General features: G+C 51.7%; 1 protein-coding gene across 1 annotated transcript in view; it reads left to right on the top strand.

Moving 5' to 3' along the window:
• The window catches only part of SHROOM2 (shroom family member 2), a 135,091-nt gene that overhangs the window by 56,098 nt on the left and 59,256 nt on the right, over positions 1-19,737 (top strand). Inside the window, 1 exon segment of the mRNA XM_047715433.1 lies at positions 9,290-9,441. Coding sequence (XP_047571389.1) covers positions 9,290-9,441 — 152 coding nt within the window.

Below are 19,737 nucleotides of genomic sequence, written 5' to 3'. Positions count from 1 at the left end.
CCACGGAGCCGGCCGGGCGGCGACATGCCGAGCCCGTGCCTCCTGGGACGGCACTTGGGATGCTGCCACGGCCCTGGGAGGCTGGCCGCTGGAACTTGCCAGGAAGCCGCCGTGCTGCGGGCGCCCTCAGGAGCGGCCCGAGCGGAAAGCAGGCCGAGTTGGAGCGGGCAGGCCTGCCCTCCTCCGGGGTCCCTTCCACGCCCTCACGGCAGAGCCAGAATGTTTGCAGGGTCCCGCCGCACTGTTCGCACACAGGGCGGTGAAGGGCAGGTCTGGACCCAAAGCAGCACGTGGGCCAGCGGCCAGGCACTGTTGGAACAGTCGCCGAGAAAGCCTTGTCTCTCCTCCTGGCTTGTCCCCTCCCTGCCCCACAGTGGTGTTCAGAAAGCTCCCTGAACTTTGCGTTTCAGACTCCGTCCCTTTCACAGACAGGCTGTGTCCCCTGCAGTGCACTGATGAGGCAGTCATCAGACGCCAGCCTTATGCCCTAGACCTTTGCCCCGTCTGGAGGAGGCCTGTACCTCAGGCTTTACCCTGCCCCAGGCGGGCACTGGAGCTTGGCTCAGAAGGAAGGCTTCTCCGGTTCCCCGTCCAGCTGGCCTGCCGGGTGCAAACCCCCTCCCTGCCCCATGCCCCCCTGAGTGCTCCTCCCTTTTTCTGTCTAGACCTTGGGCTGCTACCTGCAGCCTCCAGATCTCATCCTCCTCTTCTGATGGACTTTCCCTTGACGTCTGTTTTGGCCGTGTGCCCCCTTTGCACACGGGCCTGTCACCCAGTCCTCTCTTCTTCCGTGCATCTCATCGGCCTGACTCTGTTTAGCCGCCACGGTCCCTCTCTCTGGGCCACATCGGCCTTTCTCTGTGGCAGGGCCTCGTGGGATGAGCATTCCTGTCCCAGAAGCTGAAAGGAGTGTGTGCACATCTTCAAAGCAGACCCTCGTGTTCCTAAAAGCCTTGGACTAAACACCAGCTTGCTTATCTAGTGTCGGAAGCTTGTGAGGCCGATTGTGGTTTATTTGGTTACTTTTGGGGGGTTCATTGTGTTATCTTTTCTCTGGCTTTTTGATTTTGGTTCTCCTCTATGGAGGAAAGAGTTTTTACTGTCACCACTGGGATTCTGCTGGTGGTTTTGATGATCTGTACGCCGACATTTCATTTTGTATGGTTTTTAACACAGATACCACAGATCTAAAAAGATGAAGATGTGGTTCTTTCCTAAACTGTTATTCTGGTGACTTTCCAGCTTAAAATGTGGAGGCAAGTTTTCCTTGAGAAGATATCAACTGCCAGTGTGTTCTGTGTGGATAGTGTGGTCAATCACAGATTGCGCTCGCTCACAGTTCACCATTTACTGTCCTGAACGCATGTTCAGATTGTCAGGTTTTCAAGGCACGGTGACAGAGTGTGTAGGGAAACTGGACCCGCGTGCTCAGGGACCAGGAGAGCCAGGATCAGGGAATGGTTTTGTTTAGGCAGTGGAGATAGTGGGAACTTTCAGTGTTTGGGAAGTGTTAAGTATTCCACCATGACTCCAAATTGCCATGTCGTGTGCTTTGTACCGGCCCCACCCGTGGAATGTCACACTGACCCCCCAGATAGCCAGAGCCTCCCGGGATTCAGTATCCTGCTCTTGTCTGGTTGTACCAGAAAATAACCAGCAAATGAGTTTACCTCTTAAAACAAACACTTACAATAAACTGGAATAATACATTAAAACAAACAAACAAACACTTACATCTAACTTGGATGAGGTGGGATTCCCTCCTTAAAAGTATTCCTAGAGCTGCTGGGGCACCTGGGTGCCTCCGTTGGTTGAGCGCCTGACTCTTGGTTTCTGCCCAGGTCATGATCTCAGGGTCGTGAGCTAGAGCCCAGTGTAGGGAGTCTGTGCTCCGCATGGAGCCTGCTCAAGATTCTCTCCCTCTTCCTCTCCCTCTGCCCCTTCCCCTGCTTGCACGGGCCCCCGTTCTCTCTCCATTTCCCAAATAAATAAATCTTAAAGAGAAATATTCCTAGAGCTGCTAAAAAGCTTACATTTCCAAAATAGGAAGGAAATCTTATGCATTGTACTGGGAGACAGGGCCCGCCAGTGAAACACAGTGTATGATCTTAGACGGGTCTTCCTCCGTCTCCACTTCTCTGGAGGCCGGACTCTGCCCAGGCTTTCGTTTCTCTGTTTTCTGCAGGCGGATCTGTAGTTTCTGGGTTAGCCCCTCTGCCTGTTTTCCCTCGTGTTGGTACTTTTTTCTTTGAAGACTTTTTGCTTCATTCCCTCTTCTGCGGGAGCAGGTTGTAGCCAACAACTTGTGGATCTCCTCTGGGCCTCCCTCCCCAGCCGTCCGCCTGAGTTGACCTTTCTGTTGCACATCATCTTGGGCGGTAGAGAGGGTGACAGGTGCCGAGATGCTGGAGAGAGAGAACCTTCTGGAAGCTGGGCTGCCTGGCTGGCCCCCGCCACGGGGGCCGGTAATGATTACCTGTGAAAGTCTTCACACATCTCGGTGGAAGTTTCCAGTTTTCAGTGGGCTTCTCTGTTACGATAGATACACACTCAGATTATTTTACAACGTGATACTTCCCCTGGGTGAGTCAGCTTTCCTTTCTGCAGCAACCGGGCTCGAGGAGAATGAGTAAAATATTCAAATTAAGCAAACTGAAGCCTAACTTCAGGGGATTTTCCTGTCTAACGAAAAGCCTTGCTTTGTCGTGGAGGGCCTATTGTCTGGACGGTGAAGCATTCTTGAGAGAGAACTGATAAAATCGCAGGTGTGATTCATGGCCTTTGAAATAGGATATTGGACTCAGTGCCCTTCTTCTTTCATTTTGATCTCTGGTCATTGTGATTTTCTGACTCATTGGAGCTCAACACCTCGGCCCCACTGGCCTCTTTGTTTTGGTGTGTGGCGTCATCTCTGACCACACCGTGAGGCCTCACGGATTCTGGAGTCCTTGCTCACATTCGTTCTCTTCCCTGTGTTGCTGTGAGCCCTTGTTTCTGTCTGGTGCCAAGATGGAGTCAAGGATCTTCTAATCCTTGGGGCGCCTGGGTGGCTCAGTAGTGGCTTAAGCCTCTGCTTTCAGCTCAGGTCATGGTCTCACGGTCCTGGGATCGAGCCCTCCATCAGCCTTTCTGCTTGGCGGGGAGCCTGTTTCTCCCTCTCTGTCTGCCTGCCTGCCTCTCTGCCTACCTGTGAACTCTCTGTCAAATAAATAAAACCTTTTAAAAAAAAAAAAAAAAAAGGATCTTCTTCCTTGCCCTTTTGTTCTTGGGCAGGAGAAATTCATCTTGCGTCTGCCTGTAGGATTAATCTTCCAGAAGAATTTGCTTGAATAATGTCACTTCCCTGTTTCCATGCCCTACCTTCTCTAGGCCGCCACTGCATACAGGATATTGTCCAGGTTCTGTTTCAAGGTCAAGTTCCTAATCTTCCCCCTTCTGCCCTTATCATCAAACACTCCCTCGTGAAAGCCTCACACCCTGCCAGGCTGACATTCCTTGGTTACGCCTAGGCTTCCTGCCTCTGACCCTGTCTCCACGTCGAGACCTCACTGGGGAATGTGCTCCCCCGCCCACGCTCCTCCTTTCAAGCTGTGTCCAGGGCCCTTCTGATGCGCGAAACCTCATTTCCTTCCCCAAGGCAGAATGCCCCTCACATTCCCGCTGCCGTGGGTGAGGCGCCCCTCAGTCCCCTACTGGACTAGACTCTTTTTTGGCTTCGTGGGCCTTCGCTCGTGATCATCTGTGACGCCCCTTCCCCCAGGTCCAGAAACTTTGTTCCAAGAAGACTCTCGGTAGCTCTCTCTCTCCCTGCCGTTTCCGGCCGGTACAGTGCCGTGAGAACAATGAGACGTTCTGCACGTCGTGGGACACCCACACGTTTCATCTCGAATCCCTTAGATCGAGTCAGGATCGATTCCCCAGTCCGGCCCCTGCCCCCGTAACAAGAGCAGGAGCCTCAACTCACTTGAAAATATATAGGACGGCTCTCGTGAGATCTAACTCACACACCGTACTCTTTACCCTTCAAAGTGTACAACTGATATAAAAATTGTATACAAAGTATACCGTGAATGCAAGTGATTCTTACTGTATTCCCAAAGTGGGGCAGCCATCACCACCTTGCGTTCTAGAACATCTCCATCCCCCTTAGAACATGCCCTGGACCCTTACATCATCCCTGCCCCCCACAGAAGTCCCCCTCCCTCCCAGCCCCAGGTAGCCACAGGTCCCCCACCTGTCTCTGTGGGTTTGTGTGTTACAGACACTTCAGTTAATTCGTGTGAATGAGGGCACACCGTATGTGATCTTCTGCCGCTGGCTCATTACACTTTGCATGAGGTCCATGGGGTGGGGGGTGGGGGGTGGGGAGGGCAACAGGAGTCCATACTTCATGCCTTGTCATGGCCGAATCCCGGCCAGTTTGACCCCGCCACACTCTCATCATCGCCTTGTCACTTGTTCAGTTGGATTTTAGTTCCAGACCGTGTGCGCGCATATATTCATTTTTGAAAGCCTCCCTGGGGACGGCGGGCGCGCGTCCTCCATCTGGAATGCCGGTCGGTAACTCAGGGTGCGGCCTGTGTGACCTGCCGTGGGCACTTGGGGATTCCGTTCTGGACGTGCGAAGAGCGTGGCACGTGGGCGTGCATTGTGGGCACAGAAGGATTTGTCTCTGCCTGCCTGCCCCATTGCGCGGGGCTCTTCCGAGGTGAACCCAGGGACCTCGGGGACTTTGACCGTTGCCGGCCACAGTGGCCCTGTGGTGGCCCCCACGTTCTGCAGAGGTGTCACGTATGTGGTTTGCTGTAAAATGCAGGTAGCCGGCGTCCTTATCCTCCGCGGCGAGCACAGACGTCAGGTTTATTTTTCACCAAGTTCAAGCCCAGTGAATCCTACCTAATAGCTGTTTCGGGGGGTGGCAGGGGAGCACAGAATGGAAGTTTTCACGGCTGCTCTTTGTCTTATAGCTGCTTTCCCGGTAAGCACAGTCAATACCAAAGAGAAACTTTCTCTTGGCGAAGAAGCCGGCCAGGGGCTAAAAACCCAGCTGTTCTATGTGCCCAACCCAGACCTGTTTTTTCTGGGAAGTGTGGGTGTGGAGTGTGGGTCAGGACGAGGCAGAAGGGCACTTTGCAACACAGTCTTCATTTACAGACGAGAAGTCACAAGATCTTCGTGGCGAAGCCCCCGGAGATGACTGTGCTACAGAGAGTCTCATGGAACTGCTTCCTAGGAGGGTTTATGGGGGTGAGACCAAGAAACCCACCCCATGGTAGCCGAGCCAGACCCCGGTACCTGTCCCTCCTCGGACCCTGCAGGGCGTTCATTAGAGTGATTTTGCCTCCAGACTTTCTCGTAACACTCGGATTCAGAGGCAGTCCCTGTAGGGAGGGCACTTAGGGCGCTCCTCCAGTGGGTCAGAGTCCTTTTCTCGTTAGAGATCAGGAGGGTGTGATGATGCTAAGAGTACGTAACACGAAACTTAACCGTTTCCACCACTTGCAAGCGTGTGACTCCGTGATGTTGACATTGGCATAGGGCGACCCTTAACAAACATCAGGACTTTTTTCATCTTCCCACAAAACCATGATTCCCAGTGCCCCAGCCCCTGCAGACCTTTGTCCTGTGTGCTGTCTCTGTGAACTGGCCTCTTCTGGGTCCCCCTGAGCGGGCTCACACAGTGCCTGTCTTTCTGTGGTGGCGTGCCGGGCCGTCCTTCCTTTTTAAGGCTCACCGACATTCCCTCGTGTGGCTGGACCGCATTTTCATTATGCATTCACTTCCTCATGGACCTTTCAGTGGTTTCCACTTGGAGTGCTTAAGTGTTGAAAGAGAAAAACAAAATTGTGTCCTGAGAAATCGGGGACAGAATGAATTGTACATTGTAAATGTGCATTTCTGAAAACCACTCAAAATACAGGCCACGATGCCTGGGCGGCTCAGTCAGTGAAATACCTGCCTTCGGCTCAGGTCATGATCTCAGCGTCCTGGGATCAAGACTTACATCAGGTTCTCTGCTCAGTGAAAAGTCTGCTCCCACCCTCTCCCACCCCCACTGCATGCCCTCTCTCAAATAAAATCTTTTTAAAAATTGCAAAAGCTCAGCCTCTACCCTGGACCAGCTGAATCCGATCTGCATTTTAAACCCTGGGAGATGCGTCTGCACATTATAGTTTGGGAAGTGTTGGTCTCTGAAGCCTAGAAAGGTCTTCGAGGCAGGAACTCCCATCTTGCAAGACCCGCCCCCTCCCACACCGCCCCATCTAGCCCAGTTGCTTGTGTGGAGGACTTACTCTCTAGATCGTTAGCAGAAGAATAAATACCAAGTCTGAACTCACGCACGCGATGGCCTTTTTGCATTCACCCCACCAAAGCATTTAACTGCTAGTGTTTAGGCACCAGTTAGTACGTATAGACCCAAGTTACTCTCCAAATGTGTTCTCTTTATATTCTAGATTTTCGTTTGCCCGTCCCATGCCTGGTGCTTGGCAGACAGGGTGGGAGGAGATGAAAGGGATCTAGGCACTACTTGGACAGAGTCTGAACCCGCGGGTCCCAATATGGGGGACTGGTGCTGCTGTCCCAGGTAGGGACCCCAGCTGCTAAGCGCCCCCTGAGGGGTCCCCCCCCCCCACTAGGACTCTGGTGGTGCTGGTGGCAGTGGCTCCTGGGACGCTCACTCTTCCTCCTGTATCTCCTGCCCTTTGACATGGCCCCTTTTCTGCCAAAGCTCTAATTACTCAGGTTTCCTTCCATGTGGTTCTCTGTCCGTGGTTCTGTCTCTGTCTAAGCAATGTTCTTCAGTCTCCCCTCCCCTCCCGTCCTTAAATACCTTCTGCTGGGGTCTCTCCATGTGTGCACCACCTGTCCCTGGGAGCCCTCCTCCCGCCACCAGCTGTCTACTGCACCCTCCACCTGGATGGCCCCTTGACGTCTCCCAGGGGACGTGTCAAAAGCCAGGCTCTCCACTGTGTGTAACCTGCGCCTTGCCCATACACGGCCAGGGCTGTAATCTTGGGTGGGTGGAAACTTCCTTACAATCTGTCTGTTACTACCTTGGGATAAAATTGTCTAGACTCTTGAAACCAGTTATTAACAAAAATATGAAGCAGTCCATTCGGTGAACAGTAGCCATTTAATTTTGTTTATGGTGTTGACTTGCACGAATGATTGCTTGGTGAACCGAAGAGTTCAGCTGTCCTTGTATCCAGGTGGAGGTTTTAGGAAAATGCCGTGCACTTGCAGAAATGAGGCATTGTTGGTCGCAGTACCCGGCGGTTCAGCCGCACAGGGAAAACGCATTGCTCCAGCATGTGTGGAGGGCTGTGGAAGCAAGTCTTAGCTTAGGCGCGGCCAGCAGTCGACCAGTGAGCTGCTTGGCTCTACACAGATAGGCTTGTAACCATGAACTGTCTTCACTAGTTTTCCTAGCAGTTTGTAAAGAGAATAGTTTTTCGGTCTAAAACCAGGGTTGGCAAACTTCTCTCTTTTTTTTTAACAAGCCAAATAGTAAATACTTTAGGCTTTGTGGGCCAAAACACTCGATTCTGTCCTGTCACAGTATATAAACAAGTGGGTGTGGTGGTATTCCACTAAAATTTTATTTACTGGGGAGGAAAAAAAGGCAACTGGCTGGGTTTAGCTCATGGGCCCTAGTTTGCCAAGTGCTAGTACAGAAAGCAGGCTGGGTTTGTTGTTGCTGAGTTGATGATTACTATATAGGAGAAACTAGGATTGGAGCGCCTGGGTGGCTCAGTCGTTACGTGTCTGCCTTTGGCTCAGGTCATGGTCCCAGGGTCCTGGGTTCGAGCCCCACATCAGGCTCTCTGCTCAGTGGGAAGCCTGCCTCTCCCTCTTCTTCTGCCTGTTTCTCCCCTGCTTGTGCTCATTCTCTCAGTCAAATAAATAAATGAAATCATTAAAAAAAAAGGAAAATCCTGATTTCTCAGGATTAGAGTTCTCAAACGGGCAAACTTGAAGCTTTGTGTGAGTCACTACGTGTTCATATATACGTGTTTAGCACGGAGTCATGCAGAGCGTGACTTGATCTCATGAGGACTGTAATCGATGGCTACGTGTTAGCAGGGATGTGGAGGAAGTGGAACGTTCAGACGCGGACGGCCGGTAAAATTGTGCCGCGCTAGCGGACGGCCTGACCGCTCCCGCAGAGCTCGCCACGTGCGCCCTAGGAGCCAGCGGCTTCATTCCTGCGTGTAGACCCACGGGAACTGACGACACACGCTCACCCAGAAGCTCGAGCACCCTGTTCACAGCAGCATAATAGCCAGAAAGGAAAAACTGCAGTGTCCAGACGCTGGCGAACGGATAAGTCAGACGTGGCATTCTGTGGGACTGGATGTCTGTCGTTCAGCCACAGAAAGGAGTCAAGTCCTGACTGCTGCTAGCACGTGGATGAGCCTTGATGCTCTACGCTGAGTAAAAGAAGCCGGGCACAAATGCCACGTGTCGTGGGAGTCTTTTTATTATTTAATTTATTTCTGCAAGAGACACTCAGCTAGCATGAGGGGCGGGGGGGGGAGCATCAGAGGGAGAAGCACACTCTGTGCAGAGCCTGGAGAATCACACAGGACTCGATCCCAGGACTCTTGAGATCATGACCTGAGCCGAAGGCTGACGCTTAACCGACTGAGCCACCCAGGCGCCCTGTAGGATTCTTTTTATATGAGCTGTCTATACAGGCACATGCATAGAGATGGGTGGTAGGTTGGTGGGTGCCAGGGCCAGGAGGGCTCAGGAGGTGACTGCCCACGGCTGCCAGGTTTCTTCCAGGCATAGGGAAGTGTTCTAAAATGGGACACGATGCTTGCACAGTTCTCTGAATATACGAATAGCTGTTCACTTATATATTTATGTGGGGGAGCATTGCGGTTTTTCAATTCTTTCTCAAGCAGTTACAGAAATCTAGGTGTGGGATTAACATACGAGAAATAACAAGTAATGAAAATAATCCATCCTTTCTGCTTGGATAGAAGAGATCGGGGGCCGAACCCGTGTCTCTGGGTCTGCGGTTCCAGGCTATGAGGCTTCCCAAGCACGCGGGCTCTTTCCCGTTCCCCTGCGAATGGTAGCCCGGGGAGAGGGGTGTGTCCCTTCTTTTCCCAGGTAGGAATCACTGCAGCGTCAGGGGCCCAGGAGGGGTCCGAGCTGATCCCAAAGCCCATCATAGATCCTGTGGGTCCCCCGCGTCGCCTCTGTGTTGTTTCTGGCTGAGTTCTGGGCGCTCGGTTTGCACATTTGGAAGCTCACGAGACGTGCTTCTCTGCCGCAGGTTGAAGAAGGAAGTAAAGCGGCGGCAGTGGACAAGCTGCTGGCGGGGGACGAGATCGTCGGCATCAACGACATCGATCTCTCGGGCTTTAGACAGGAGGCGATTTGCTTGGTGAAGGGCTCTCATAAAACCCTGAAGCTCATAGTGAAAAGGTAAGACCGGCGCCTCGTGCTGTCTTTACAGACAAGTGGGTGAAGGAGCAGCCTGTGCACCCGGCGTGGCCGGTCCGTATCCCCGCACACAGTCCCAGCTTGGGCTTGATTGCATGTGTGTGTGTGTGTGTGTGTGTGTGTGTCTGTGTACACATAGAATTACATCTCTTGACCAAGGATGAATCCAGCGTCAGAATCCCAAAAGATGCCTTCTTGTATTCCTAGGGGTTGTTCATCTGATTTATGAAGTGAATTTTGAAGGCTTTTATCTTTTCTTCCACAATATGTAGAGCAGCAGAGCGCTACGCCTGTGTTCCAGACGAAGTGTTGTTCCTGTCGTTTCCACAAGGTGGCAGGCTGCTGCGTTTTCGTTTTTTATGCTAAAATAAAGCCTGACTGCACACAGAGGGAGTTTCCAGCGCTGGGCTGAGATCTGGGGGGGTGAGCAAGCTGCCTGTTCCTACAAATCAGATGGCGATGGAAGTTTGCAGGACTTGAGCATCTGCCTTCGGCTCAGGTCATCATCCCATGGTCCTGGGTTCAAGCCCCACATCAGGCTGCCTGCTCAGCGGGAGGCATGCTTCTCCTCCCATTCCCTCTCCTTGTGTTCCCTCTCTTGCCTTGTCTCTCTCTGTCAGAGTCTTAAAAAAAGAAAAACTTGATAATCTTCCTAAAAAAAAAAAAAAAAAGAGGGTGGAAAAGGGGAATTAGGAATGTGATGCTTTCAGACATGGGAGCTCCAGCAGTACTCCTGGACCCCCGTAACTTGGCATTTGTGGTCTTCATAAAGAATGATTTTTCCATCTTGCATTTTCTGAGTTGGCTAATTCCTCGTAAAGTGTTTGCATGCCCTCCTGCACCCTCCCCTTATTCATTTTTTTAAAAATTTTAGCAGAATTAGTGCAGTCTTTCTAAGCTTGGCTGTAAATATATTTTTTTAAGATTTACTTATTTATTTGACAGAGAGGGAGAGCGTGCACAAGGGGGAGCAGCAGGCAGAGGGAGAGGGAGAGGGAGAACCAGCCTCCCTGCTCTCAGCAGGGATCCCGGGATCATGACCTAAGCCAAAGGCAGGCACTTAACCGACTGAGCCATCCAGGCGCCTCTTGCCTATAAATTTTTTCAAAACTAAATGGACTCAGGCATTTACTTCAGTTTTTAATACCGACTTGAGGCCCTGTTCGCAAAGGACTTTACTTTTTTTTTTTTGTTTTGACTCAAATCATATCGAAGGAGGAGGCTCAAAAACAAGGAAGAAAACACAAAACTCTTAATCCGTTGCCACACTAAATTCGCAATCTCATTTCTAAGTGGTACAGGCTGTCCTCTTTGTAAGTCAGAAAAATAAACTACGGTAGCAGTTTGGGAGCCGTTTGGAGAGGATGAAGTAGGAGAGATGCTGTCATGTTGTAAGTGACTCGTCTGGGGTCGTGTTAGTGACCTTTCTAAGGCAGGGTGTGTGTTCTCGAGGCACTCTGCGGGAGACAATGCAGTGATGACGGTGGGAGCGGAAGCGTGGTGCGCAGAGGTGAGCTCGGCGTTATCCACTATCTCTGGGCCTCCTCACCAGCCCCTAGGATGACTGGGGTTGCCGACCGTTGTCTCCCCCGCGAATCTGCAGCTTTACTTGACTGTCGAGCGGGCAGAGAGTGGAGTAGCCAGGCCTCTGAGCTGGTGAGATTGCGGGGACCGAGCACAGACCTGATATACTGCCCGTTAGGATACGGATTAGACAGGCTTTCTGGTGGGTGGATTCGTAGCGTGTTTCAGGAGGCGTATCTTGGACGCAGTGTTTGTTTCTGGGATCCCAGATACTCAGCAAAGGGAAATTACGTGAATGGGAGACCATCCACCGTGTAAAGTACTGCCGTTCCCAGTGCCGTCAGCACTTGCTGACACGGAAGGTGCCCCACAGGATCCAGCTGCACGCAGTGCATACAAGCAGTCAGAGAACCATGTATGTCCTATTCCTCCAGGTGTTTTTAAAAGATTTATGTATTTCTTAGAGCAAGTGAGGGTGGGGTACGTGGCAGAGCATGAGAGAGAATCCTGAACCAGACTCCCTGCTGAGTGGAGAGCCCCACATGGGGCTCGATCCCAGGACCCTGAGGCCACAACCTCAGACAAAAGTCAACAGTCAGCCTCTGAACTGCCTGAGGCACCCAGGCGCTGCCCGTTCCTACAGTTTTAATTTTTAAAAATACCGTGGTACGATACACATAGCATAAAACTTACCATCTTAACCATTTTTTTAAGTGTAACTTAAAGTAGCATATTACTTCTATAACAATAAGAACCGTTGAGCTTGCTGCATTTTTAAAGAGGAGGAGCCTTTGGGGTTCTGTGTGCCTGTGTTCCTAGAAGTTAGCAGGAGGTCTGGTCCCCAAAAAACCGTCAGATGTGGCATCATGTTCTGTTCCAGGCCAAGCCCCAAAGGGTGTTTATGTATTTACTCTGTGATCAAGACAGAAAGAATGACCCTGGAAAGGGTGGGCATTTGCATGCTGGCTATAGTAGTCTCTAAGGCTAAGTTTTTATTCTTCATTTATTCAGTTCTTTTTTTTTTTTTTTTTTTTTTTAAGATTTTTTTTTTTTTTTTTTTTTTTTTTTTATTTGACAGAGAGAGATCACAAGTAGACGGAGAGGCAGGCAGAGAGAGAGAGAGAGAGAGAGGGAAGCAGGCTCCCTGCTGAGCAGAGAGCCCAATGCGGGACTCGATCCCAGGACCCCGAGATCATGACCTGAGCCAAAGGCAGCGGCTTAACCCACTGAGCCACCCAGGCGCCCCTCTTTTTTTTTTTTTTTTAAGATTTAATTTATTTATTTGCGAGAGAGCGACAGTGAGAGAGATCACAGAGGGAAAAGCAGGCTCCCTGCTGAGCAGGGAGCCCCATGTGTGGGACTCGATCCCAGAACCCTGGGATCACGACCTGAGCCAAAGGCAGACGCTTCAACAACTGAGCCACCCAGGCTCCTATTTATTTATTTGAGAAAGAGAGCACGAGAGGGGAGAGGAGCAGAGGGAGAAGCAGAGTAACCACTGAGCAGGGCATAGGGCTCAATGTCAGGACCCCGACCCAAGGTCATGACCTGAGCCGGAGGCAGATGCTGAACCAACTGAGCCCCCCAGGCGCGCATATTCAGTTTTGTTTAAATCAGGGCTGCACAGAAGAATTATCTGGTTTAGATGGGAATTCATGGTTTAAACAAGATGCATATAACAAGATATAAAAGCAAACCAAGCACTGTGTTCACTTTTATTTTTTTTGCAAACATACTTTTATTTATGTTGGTTTTTTTTAATGTATTTGACACATAACACTGTGTCAGTATGAAAACAGGTATTGTGGAATTTTTAAAAATAACTTTTTGGATTATTTTTTTAAAGATTTTATTTATTTGAGAGAGAGTATGAGTGAGCAGGGCACAGCAGAGGAAAAGGGAGAAGCAGACTCCCTCCCCACTGAGCAACGGAGCCCTATTGAGGTCGCCATCCCAGGACCCTGAGATCATGACCTGAGCTGGAGGCAGATGCTTATCCGACTGAGCCCCACAAGCGTCCCTGGATTAATTTTTAATACTCTATGTGCATATTACTTTTACCTAATAGAAAAAAGCGTGAAATGGTGCTTTGTTGAGAAACATGAATGAAATTTTCTCAATTTCTAAATTTTAAAATTTTCTAATTTTAAAATTTTCTAAGGGGCAGTGAAACCTCACACTGAGTTTCTAGATTTTCCTTATTACAAAGGCCTCAATGTACTTTTAAAAATAATTTCTCTGGGGAGCCTGAGTGGCTCAGTTGTTCAGCGTCTGCCTTTGGCTCAGGTCAGGATCCCAGGGCCCTGGGATCAAACCTCACATTGGGCTCCCTGCTCAGTGGGGAGTCTGCCTCTCCTTCTCCCACTCCCCCTGCTTGTGTTCCCTCTTTCACTGGGTCTCTGCCAAATAAATAAAATCTTAAAAAAAATAAAAATAATTTCTCTGAAATGGGTAACGTGTATTCTTCTCTAAAATTAAATCTGTGCCTAAACCCCGCCATTCTCCTCTTCGCCCGTCCGCGGGCAGCCGCCGATCACGCATCTGTCCCACACATCTGTTAGCCTTGTCTAGCATTTGATGTAGTGCTCCAAAAGAGATCGTGTGCTGTTCAAAAAAAAAAAAAAGAAAAGAAAAAGAAAGTGGCCAGTTTATAAAAAGGCGCCCTGTAAATTATTCCTAGGCCAAACCCCAAACACACAAGTGCCCTGTGTCACCCTCCCCAGGAGTGTGGCCGAATGACCAGTGAGCTTGTCCGGCCTTTGTTTGACTTCATTCTGCTACTACCTGCTGCTTCCCTAGGTGCCCTGAGAAAGGGCGGCATTTGTGATAAAGACCAAGAGTGGCCAGCGCGGGTTTGGTGCTTCTGGGAGGTTACGGGGACAGGAGTATGAACCTCCGTGTCAAATCCTGACTCAGAGTTTTGGGGTTTTTTTTTTGTTTCGTTTTGGTGTTAAGTAGGGTCCACACCCACATGGAGCCCAACGTGGGGCTTGAACTCAGGACCCGGAGCTCAAGACTCTGACGCTGAACCAATGGAGCCATCCAGACCTTTTTTTTTTTTTTTTTAAAGAGTTATTTATTTTCGTGGGACGGGCAGGGGGGGAGGGAGAGCGGCATCTCAAGCGGACTCAGAGCCCGACGCAGGGCTTGATGCCACAGCCCGAGGACCACGACCTGAGCGGAAACCGCGAGTTGGACGCCCAGGCGCCTGCGCCGCCCAGGCACCCCGCTGCTGGCTCTCTTTTCCTCCTCGGTTGGCTTTATTTCAGTGTGTGAGCCGATCAGGGGACCCGGCAGCCAGAAAGGCATTGCCGTGGGCCAGTGGGACAGAGCGGTGGCATCCTGTTTCAGGGGACATGGGCAGCACCGATGGGAAGCCGGGGTTGGGGCGGTGTCGCGTTGGAGCCGGAGCCCTGCGCAGATCTCTATCTGCGTCCCTGGTGACGTTTCTTTCCCAGACAGACGAGAGCGAGCGCTTCCCTTCTGCTGAGTGGTGTTGGCTGCAAACAAAGGGCTGTAAGTGGGATCCCCAGCAGATGCACACATGTCCCCGTGCGCGGGGCCCAGGTGGTGTGTGCCACCTGTCAGATGTGGAGGCACGATGGGGTCACCTGCCTGGGGCAGGGGTGGGGGAGTAGAAGGACTGCAGGACCCTGAGGAGAGCCCGAGCGGGACGTCCTTGCCTGGTCCTTCCCTCCCATGTCCTTCCCTCCCAGGTCCTCTGTGGTCCTACTCCTACTTGGCCCAGAAGTGCTGCTCTCAGGAAGGTGCGGCGCAGAGACGGGAACCTTTTCTGATGTGTGTCCGCACGGTAGTCATCTGCCCAGGGCCCGCGCTGCAAGGGCTGACCGGAGGCTCTGCCGGGGTCCCCTGCGGGCGTCTGCACAGACAGCCCCGGGCGCTCGTGCTGGGCAGCACCAGGGGCTTAAGCAAATGTGCTTGGGGAAGGTGAAGTGAGACCAGAAACTGGGTCACAGGTGGCGTTTCCCTGATCCCTGTAGCCGAGGCGACAGGCCTTCACCGTGGGAGAGGTGTGCGGCTCTGCCCGGGGCACGTGGTGCGTCGGGGAGGGCAAGCATCTTGCTCAGAGCGGGGGGCTGTTGCCATGTGATTAGATAAAGTGCGGGCTGCCAGCTGGGCATGACGAGTGTCGGGACAGCCTTTCATCCTCCTCGCTTCCCAGGTCAGCTCCTCGCAAGCTCGGATAACTTCCAAGAGCCTGTGGAACATTTTTTTTTCAATGTCATGCCATTCGTTATTTTGGAAAACTTCCCATCGCCCTTTTGGCTTTTCTTTCCAATCCTTATGGTAATCCTAGTTTTGCTTGCAGTGGAGTCCAGCTACCTGCCTCATCGGTGCTCCGACTCTCAGCCAAGACTCAGAACTGTCGTGAGCAGCTGGAGCAGGGCCCAGTTATCAGTAGGGTTTTGTGGACTCTTCTGCCTCTTAGCTGGTGGCCTGACACCGGCTGTGACTCTGATTACGGCCACTAAGCTCGCACTAAGCTTGCATCCAGGAGCAGATTAACGCCCAGGGTTAACGCAGGTTCTCTGCGGGCGGTTGTACGGGTTGGCGGGGCTGTGGAATGGTTCCATACGTGAAGAAAGGGGGTTTCAGATCTCGTGTGTGCAACCATGCTTGCCATGAGCAAATTTCTTGCAACATGCGTTGTTTTCTGGAAGTCGCTCAGTTGCAGTGTATTTCACAGCGAGCCTGTGTAGTGCCGTGCTCCCCTCTGCTCCTGGCTGCTTGGAGCCGTCCTGGAGCAGGTGGCTCTGTGCGTGGCCCTGACATGGAGTGGCACAGATGTTCCTGGAAGCAGCTTCCGGCAGCCATGCCACAGGAGCACGGAGATGGCCAGCACGTCCTCAGGTTGTGTCCATCCTCCCTTGCCCTCCTGAGAACTCTTCCTGGGATAGAACCTCTGTGTGTGTGTGTGTGTGTGTGTCTGTCTGTCTGTCTGTCTGTGTGTCTGTGTGTGTCTTGTTGCAGGCTGGGGGCCTTAGTGGGGGTGTTGGCAGGTGTCCTTGGAACCCTGTGCTCTCCGAGGCCAGTCTGTAGGTGTTGGCTGTAGTGTCGGGGAAAAACTTCTGTTTTGAGCATTTTGGGGATCATAGCTGTTTGCTCTGTGCCTGTTTCTTGTTAAACAGAGCAGACCCAGAAACTAACCTGCACAGATACCCTGACGTCTTTGGGCTCTTTTCCATTGTTGTTTTTATTGAGTAACATCAGGAGAGAAAGAGAAGAGTCGCTTCTCTTCAGATGTAGGCTCAGGGTATGGCCTGAGCAATTTGATCACATGAATTTCCATTTACATGAGACATTTCATATTCTAAGTCAAGGAGGGAGTGATAAAAAAGTTAAGATTTTTTTTCATTGCACAGCATGTAAGTGATGTTTATAAAACTTAGTGTGAAAACTTTGAAGGTTTCTAGTAGGTTATGCAGAGACGTTTTAATAATATGCAGAGAATGTTTTACTTATTTTCATTTCTTTCATATATGACTCCTCAGCCCTGTTGCTGATGCTGAGAGCTGTTTATAATTAGTTTTATTAATGCCTGCACATTTGAGTGTCTGACATTTGAGTGCCTGAGTGTCTTTGGCAAAAAAAAATCCATTCTCTAGAAACGTTACCAGGAAGTTGGGTTGACTCCCTTTTAAAGCACTGAGTTGGGCTTACTCGTGTGTTCGTCAGTTGGGCGGTAAGCACAGTGGACATAGGCGGGTGAGATCGTCTTTCTTTTTTTCTCTTTTCTGACACGAATAGGTTTATTTATGTGAAGATGATAGAAGTTACTAGAAAAAGCTAGTCGTTTGGGTCTGTTCCCGTTCTAGCCATGTTCATGGCGTGACCTTCCTACAAGGTGTTTTGAGCAGACACATAAGGGGCAGCACCAGAGGCTGAGACAGAAACAAGGACTCGCCCTTGTGGGGGGAAGGACGCGGGGCGCCCCGGCCTCATGACAGGAACCCTGGTGCTTTCATGCTGTGGGAAGGCCGCTTCTGAGCCTGGCCTCTGTGCGAAGTGCGGCTTTGATGTCTGGTGTCCGTTTCGGCTACTTAGACCCCTAGGGAACTTCTATCTGAATTCTCGTCCTGTTTAAAAGCAGGGACTGTCTGCCCCGTACCCCACAGTAGACGTAAGCCAGCATGCCATCCCCAGCACACAGTCGCATTGTCGCACCACTGGCAGGGAGAGGACCCGTGTGCCATGTATGGAGTGCTGTCTGTGCTCCTGCAGCGGGTTAGAAGTGCTCCAGGGAGAGGTGAAGGTCACAGCATGAGGTCCAGCCCTCCAGGAGCTAGCCGGCCACTGAGTATGATCATAGGCATGGACCCGGAAAGCTCGAGCACGTGCTGAGCCAAAAGACGTCAAGAGGAATGGAAGCGGATCTCAGCAGAGTCTTTCTAGAGCAGAGGCCGCTGGTCTGTCCTTGGAAGGCTAAGCCAGGGCTGAGCCGCCAGTCTGGTCCCACGTCAGCCGTACTAGAGCCTCCTCAAGAGATGGCCCCCAAAGGAGTGCAGGGAAAGGGAGCCAGAGGCAGAGAGCGCGGGACCCGAGCCTGCATCTGAATGTGCCAGGAAGGCGAGCACAAATGCATCAGCCCGCCCAGGCTGTGCCCAGCCGATGCCCATGCTGCTGGCCTCGGGGCACACGCCGCACGACACCTTGGCTGGACGCCTGAGAATGTAGGGGCTTGGGCTTCCTTCTGTGGCTACTGGGAGTCATTGAAGGTTCTGAAGTGAGAGCAAGAGCTGTCCGGAGCAGAGTGGCGGAGTCGCACTGATCTGGCAGGAGCTAGATAGACCAGCAGAGGGAGAGGCTGGTCAGGACATGGCCTTCCCTAGGCTTGGCAGAGACAGGAAGTGGCAGGGTCAGAGCAAGGCTGCTTTTGTGTTTGTAGAGTGGTGCTTTTTCTTTGTTTCTTTTGGAAGGAGTAAGAAGGATGCTGGCACTCACCTCTCCTCTAGCAGAGACCCCTCACCCCCCACCCGCATGTCCTCTGCTGGCCTGGACCCGCTCCCCTCCTTGAATTCCGGGGGCTATCTGCATAGGGCCGGTCCCGTGCACTCGGGCTCCCTGAGAACCATTTGCTGCATTGTCCAGCTCACCCTTTCTCTGGAATCCAGGTCTTTCCCAGTCCAGGCCCCCTGATGCTTTTTTGTGAGATGCTTCCACGCAGCCCTGTTCACTTTTCTCCTCCCAAGAGCCTTCCCCGACCCTAGTGTTGCCTGAAAGCCCTCACGCCCCGTGCACGGGCCCATCACAGTGTGCACCCAGAGCCCGGGCCCCTGGACTCCCTGCCGATAGGTCTGGTCCCGTCAGGCTGATGGAGCTCGTGGTGACTAGGCACAAACTGTGTTTGTCTCTTGCGGCAGTGCCTGTTGGCTTCTCGTTACGGAAATTACCTAGCACTCAGGGATTTTTCTTTTGGGTGGGGGAGGGGATTTTGTTCTTTATGACAATGATGAACATTTTACTGAAGCATTTATTTTCATATTTCCTTTTTTCAAAAGGATTTCTGATGTCTAGATTTGTTCTTAATTTTCAGTGATAGCCTAGCATTTTTCATATCTGTGATCTAAATCCTGTCCTTCCAACAGCCCCTCAGAGACTACCTAGCATATAAAATTATTTTTTAAATTAACATAAATTTTGATTAATCTTGCTGTGTAATTTGTGGGAAAGGCATTAAGGTGAATAATTTTATCTGGAGTACCAGAAAATATTCATGGTCAGTCCTGTGGCTTTTCAGTATTTATATGAAAGGAATATTAAGCACGGAAGAGAGATTACGTTTTGGAAGAGGGACAGTAGCATGGGGGAGTGCACGGAAGCCAGCAGGCTGCAGAAGGAACGGACCTGCTGTCTGCAGGATTCTCCTAGAATCTCCTAGGTCATCTAGAAAGAGTTGGGGCAGAATGCACACACGGCGCCTGTGGTCTTCTATAGGTCATGGCCCACTTTCCTCTTGTCTTCTTAGTGGCTTCTTCATTTTTAAATGTTCTATATTTTCTTTTCTTTAAGATTTATTTATTTGAGATAGAGCAAGAAACAGAGAGTGCACAAGCAGGGGACAGAGGGAGAAGCAAACTCCCCGCTGAGCAGGAAGCCCGACGCAGGGCTCGATCTCAGGACCCCAGGATCATGACCTGAAGCGAAGGCAGACACTTGATCGACTAAGCCCCCCAGGTGCCCCGTGTTCCATGTTTTCTACAGTAAGCGTGCACCGTAAGGATTACAAATGTCAGTAGCCCTTTGAATAGAAAGGATTTCTTCCATGTACACTGGGATGACCGTAGTCCGGGGTGCCTGTGGACTGAACCCCATTTCTGGTAGTCCTGGGATTGTGGGGCTCGATGCACCGTGTGTGGCGTTGTTGGTCTTTGTTTCGGGCACCCCTGCCCATGCACCCTGCACAGAAGCAGGACCTCGAGTGCCGCTGGGACAAGCTGCACAGGCCTTCGTGGCTCCGGTGAGCTGCGTGCCCGCCTGCCCCTCCTGGCTCGTTCCAAGGCCAGAACTGTCCCTGCCACACAGCCGTCCCAACAGAAGCCCACGTCCAGTGTGAGGGAGTGATCCCGGGGTGGCTCGGCGCGCGCCCGTGGTGCCCTCACTCGGTGCTCGTGGCTCTGCTCGGGGGGCCAGGGTGGGACAGCCAGGAACCGGAGGTGGTGGGGTGATTTAAGCTGGGCCCTCGGGCTGGGGCATTGTGCTCCTCTGTCCTGCCATCTCGTGTGGCCTGTGTAC

The sequence above is a fragment of the Lutra lutra genome, chromosome X (assembly GCF_902655055.1).
Source record: "Lutra lutra chromosome X, mLutLut1.2, whole genome shotgun sequence".
Lineage (NCBI taxonomy): Eukaryota > Metazoa > Chordata > Mammalia > Carnivora > Mustelidae > Lutra > Lutra lutra.
Note: the sequence above shows the minus strand (reverse complement) of the source record. Positions and strands in the feature narration are given on the sequence as shown.